Source organism: Gymnodraco acuticeps, unplaced genomic scaffold, assembly GCF_902827175.1.
Source record: "Gymnodraco acuticeps unplaced genomic scaffold, fGymAcu1.1, whole genome shotgun sequence".
NCBI lineage: Eukaryota > Metazoa > Chordata > Actinopteri > Perciformes > Bathydraconidae > Gymnodraco > Gymnodraco acuticeps.
Window position 1 is genome coordinate 265,001 of NW_022990255.1, and position 5,380 is coordinate 270,380.

General features: G+C 42.9%; 1 protein-coding gene across 3 annotated transcripts in view; it reads left to right on the top strand.

Annotated features, from left to right (window-relative positions):
- The window catches only part of pacc1 (proton activated chloride channel 1), a 24,241-nt gene extending 19,466 nt beyond the window's left edge, over positions 1-4,775 (top strand). For 2 of the 3 annotated variants that reach the window (XM_034220602.1, XM_034220600.1), the window contains 2 exons: positions 52-159; positions 3,702-4,775. In XM_034220602.1, coding sequence (XP_034076493.1) covers positions 52-159; positions 3,702-3,863 — 270 coding nt within the window. In that variant the 3' untranslated portion in view covers positions 3,864-4,775. Of the gene's footprint in view, positions 1-51; positions 160-2,588; positions 2,652-3,701 lie in introns of those variants that run through there. The other variant, XM_034220601.1, reaches the window with a different exon arrangement.
- The last annotated feature ends 605 nt before the right edge of the window (positions 4,776-5,380 follow it).

A 5,380-nucleotide genomic window follows, 5' to 3' on the forward strand; every position in this document is an offset into this window, starting at 1 on the left:
TAGAAATAAGCCAAAATGTAATAAATAAAGTGTTTTTTTAAATAATTAAAGTCCGCTGTGGTGAAATTCAACGACAAAAGGCCGGACTCGGAGAAAAACAACCAGCTGTTCTTTGCCGTCTTTGAATGGCGCGATGCCTTCATGCAGGACATCCGACTGGTGAGTTCTCCACGTCTCTTTACCCTTTTTACAACATCTCCGTTTATCAATATTTAAAGGTCCCCTATTATACTGTTTTTCATCAATATATCACAGGTCTCAGATGGGGCAAAAAAGTATTTAGTCAGCCACCAATTGTGCAAGTTCTCCCACTTAAAAAGATGAGAGAGGCCTGTAATTTTCATCCTAGGTATACCTCAACTATGAGAGACAGAATGAGAAAAAAAAAATCCAGAAAATCACATTGTCTGATTCTTAAAGAATTTATTTCCAAATTATGGTGGAAAATAAGTATTTGGTCAATAACAAAAGTTCATCTCAATACTTTGTTATATTACATTACATTACATTGCATTTAGCTGACGCTTTTATCCAAAGCGACTTACAATAAGTACATTCGACCAGGAAGATACAACCTTGAAGAAAACAGAATCATATAAGTACATCAGGTTTCATAGAGCCAAACATTTCAAGTGCTACTCAACTGGCTTTAGATAAGCCAGTCCTTTATTAGTATATAAGTGCTTTGTTAGTAATTCTATCGCTCAAAGTGGAGTCGAAAGAGATGAGTTTTCAGTCTGCGCCGGAAGATGTTCAAGCTATCTGCTGTCCTGGTGTCAATGGGGAGCTCATTCCACCATCTTGGAGCCAGGATAGCAAACCCACGTGTTTTTGCTGATGGGAACTTGTTATATACCCTTTGTTGGCAATGACAGAGGTCAAACGTTTTCTGTAAGTCTTCACAAGGTGTTCACACACTGTTGCTGGTATTTTGGCCCATTCCTCCATGCAGATCTCCTCTAGAGCAGTGATGTTTTGGGGCTGTCGCTGGGCAACACGGACTTTTAACTCCCTCCAAAGATTTTCTATGGGGTTGAGATCTGGAGACTGGCTAGGCCACTACAGGACCTTGAAATGCTTCTTACGAAGCCACTCCTTCGTTGCCCGGGCGGTGTGTTTGGGATCATTGTCATGCTGAAAGACCCAGCCACGTTTCATCTTCAATGCCCTTGCTGATGGAAGGAGGTTGTCACTCAAAATCTCACGATACATGGCCCCATTCATTCTTTCCTTTACACGGATCAGTCGTCCTGGTCCCTTTGCAGAAACACAGCCCCAAAGCATGATGTTTCCACCCCCATGTTTCACAGTAGGTGTTCTTTGGATGCAACTCAGCATTCTTTCTCCTCCAAACACGTCTAGTTGAGTTTTTACCAAAAAGTTCTATTTTGGTTTCATCTGACCATATGACATTCTCCCAATCCTCTTCTGGATCATCTAAATGCTCTCTAGCAAACTTCAGACGGGCCTGGACATGTACTGGCTTAAGCAGGGGGACACGTCTGGCACTGCAGGATTTGAGTCCCTCGTGGCGTAGTGTGTTACTGATGGTAGCCTTTGTTACTTTGGTCCCAGCTCTCTGCAGGTCATTGACTAGGTCCCCCCGTGTGGTTCTGGGATTCTTGTGATCATTTTGACCCCACGGGGTGAGATCTTGCGTGGAGCCCCAGATCGAGGGAGATTATCAGTGGTCTTGTATGTCTTCCATTTTCTAATAATTGCTCCCACCGTTGATTTCTTCACACCAAGCTGCTTACCTATTGCAGATTCAGTCTTCCCAGCCTGGTGCAGGTCTACCATTTTGTTTCTGGTGTCCTTTGACAGCTCTTTGGTCTTGGCCATAGTGGAGTTTGGAGTGTGGCTGTTTGAGGTTGTGGACAGGTGTCTTTTATACTGATAACGAGTTCAAACAGGTGCCATTAATACAGTTAACGAGTGGAGGACAGAGGAGGCTCTTAAAGAAGAAGTTACAGGTCTGTGAGAGCCAGAAATCTTGTTTGTTTGTAGGTGACCAAATACTTATTTTACCGAGGAATTTACCAATTAATTCATTACAAATCCTACAATGTGATTTCCTGGATTCTTTCCCCCCATTCTGTCTCTCATAGTTGAAGTGTACCTAGGATGAAAATTACAGGCCTCTCTCATCTTTTTGAACTTGCACAATTTGTGGCTGACTAAATACTTTTTTGCCCCACTGTATATAGAACAGGTCTCTGATTGGCTGAAACACCAAACAAATCATTGCAGCATCCCATAATCCCCTCTGTTTCAGCCCTGTTTCCAAAGTGCTGATTCTCTGTCTGTTACTTTAGATGAAAATAATGAGCCCCTCCCCACGCCCCTCCGAGAAATATTTGGTTAAAAAGAACACAATGGAGCTCTAGGAGGAGATTCAGGTGATAAGGGGGGGGGGGGGGGGTTACCTTGGTTGGTGATTGGCTAATGGTTACACAAGACAAAACATCGTTATGACATCATGAAGTGGCCAAAATCTGATCAGCTCATTTTCAGACAGGTTTTTATAGAAATGGATCAAAAAGAGAGAGAATCTTTGTTCCTGAAACTTTCAGAGTCTCTTTCCACAGAGGGGACACATGTTGATGTAGAAGAGACATGAAGAAGAGGGGACACATGTTGATGTAGAAGAGACATGAAGAAGAGGGGACACATGTTGTGTAGAAGAGACATGAAGAAGAGGGGACACATGTTGATGTAGAAGAGACATGAAGAAGAGGGGACACATGTTGATGTAGAAGAGACATGAAGAAGAGGGGACACATGTTTATGTAGAAGAGACATGAAGAAGAGGGGACACATGTTGATGTAGAAGAGACATGAAGGAGAGGGGACACATGTTGATGAAGAAGAGACATGAAGAAGAGGGGACACATGTTGATGTAGAAGAGACATGAAGAAGAGGGGACACATGTTGATGTAGAAGAGACATGAAGAAGAGGGGACACATGTTGATGTAGAGGAGACATGAAGAAGAGGGGACACATGTTGATGTAGAAGAGACATGGAGAAGAGGGGACACATGTTGATGTAGAAGAGACATGAAGAAGAGGGGACACATGTTGATGAAGAAGAGACATGAAGAAGAAGGGACACATGTTGATGTAGAAGAGACATGAAGAAGAGGGGACACATGTTGATGTAGAAGAGACATGAAGAAGAGGGGACACATGTTGATGTAGAAGAGACATGAAGAAGAGGGGACACATGTTGATGTAGAAGAGACATGAAGAAGAGGGGACACATGTTGATGTAGAGGAGACATGAAGAAGAGGGGACACATGTTGATGTAGAAGAGACATGGAGAAGAGGGGACACATGTTGATGAAGAAGAGACATGAAGAAGAAGGGACACATGTTGATGTAGAAGAGACATGAAGAAGAGGGGACACATGTTGATGTAGAAGAGACATGAAGAAGAGGGGACACATGTTGATGTAGAAGAGACATGAAGAAGAGGGGACACATGTTGATGTAGAAGAGACATGAAGAAGAGGGGACACATGTTGATGTAGAGGAGACATGAAGAAGAGGGGACACATGTTGATGTAGAAGAGACATGAAGAAGAGGGGACACATGTTGATGTAGAAGAGGGGACACATGTTGATGTAGAAGAGACATGAAGAAGTGTATTTTACATAATAGGTCCCCTTTAACCCAAACGTTCCCTATTTACGGACAGATTGTGACGGCTAATCCCTGGAACTCCGTGGCCATCCTCTGCGGCGTCTTCATGGCTCTGTTCAAAGCCGCTAACTTTGCCAAACTCACCATCCAGTGGATCATTAAAATGCGGAAGAGGCATCAGAGAAATAAAGCTCGGGAGATGAACCAAATCCAGTGAGAGACTGTTCCAGAAACACACGGATGGTAAACTGGGAAAAAACCCTAATCATACAAATGAAGCTCAGCGCAAGTTCAACCAGGAAGACCATCTTTACTCATTCATTTACTATTTCCATGTCACTACTCTCTCTCCTCTCAATAAGTGATCGGGGGCATCTCTCCTAGGGTTGCAAAGGGGCGGAACATTTCCGGTAAATTTCCAGAAAGTTTCCATGGGAAGTTAAGCTGGGGAATTTTGGAAATATTCGATACAACATTTTTTAAAAACTTGACATTTCAACAGATTTTTTAGAACAGAACAAGTTTTAATTATTTTATTGAACAATTATTTGTTTGATTGAAGAACGAAAACAGGAATGTTGAGTTAAATATTACTCATCTGTGCATGTGATGGAGGAATGCACAGTGCCTGTGGGGGTGTGGTCTCAATAGCCGTGCAGTAAGTGGCATGGATATTCAAGTGTACTTGAATGGCATCTGTTTGTTTTAGTCAAGATTATGCTAAAATATACTTTCCCCAACTATATTTAAGTTCCCTATGAAGAGCCAACCTTCAATTTTGAAAATTCCCAGTTTATTCCCATAAATTCCCGTTAATTCCCATGGAAAATGTCCATCTTTGAAAATTCCCGGAATTTTGCAACCCTAGTCACTCCCCAGCTTAACCAATCACTTCGCTCTTTTCTCACAAGCCTATCATAGCGCTCCAGTAACCCCTTTTAAATCTGCTCTCCCCCCTCTGACAGCTGTCATTTCAGGTGACTCGACACAACCCCCCTCCACCCCTTTTCACCTCCTGTCCCTCTGAATCCAGGGTCAAGCTAAGCCCCTCCCCTTCAGACCGAACCCAACCATCCATTCACCACCACCAGTGTCAAGCTAAGCCACTCCCCTTCAGACCGACCCCAACTATCCATTCACCACCACCAGGGTCAAGCTAAGCCCCTCCCCTTCAGACAGACCCCAACTATCCATTCACCACCACCAGGGTCAAGCTAAGCCACTCCCCTTCAGACCGACCCCAACTATCCATTCACCACCACCAGGGTCAAGCTAAGCCCCTCCCCTTCAGACCGAACCCAACTATCCATTCACCACCACCAGTGTCTAGACCCCGGGGGGTTTCATCGGATCGGTTCTCCCCTCCTGAATGATACTCCTGCACAACGGGGCCTAATCGCCAAAACTCCATTACATTCATTCGTGTATTCCTGGCAATAAGTATGTATTCTTACATCAAAACCATCTCTCCTGATTGAAGTGAGTTTTATCCTGAAAATGTAGATTAAATTAGATTAGATGTTCTTTACTGATCTCAAAGTGGGAAATTATTTTTGTTACAGTAGCAGCAGATTAAGAATGCATTATAAACAGTAAATACACATATCAACAACCATCAAAAACACAATGTCAAATATGAAGAAAAAGTGAGAAAACATTATATTAGACCACCCTACTATAATACGATATATACACAACCTATTAAATACCATATACATGTGGTTGCAGTGTATT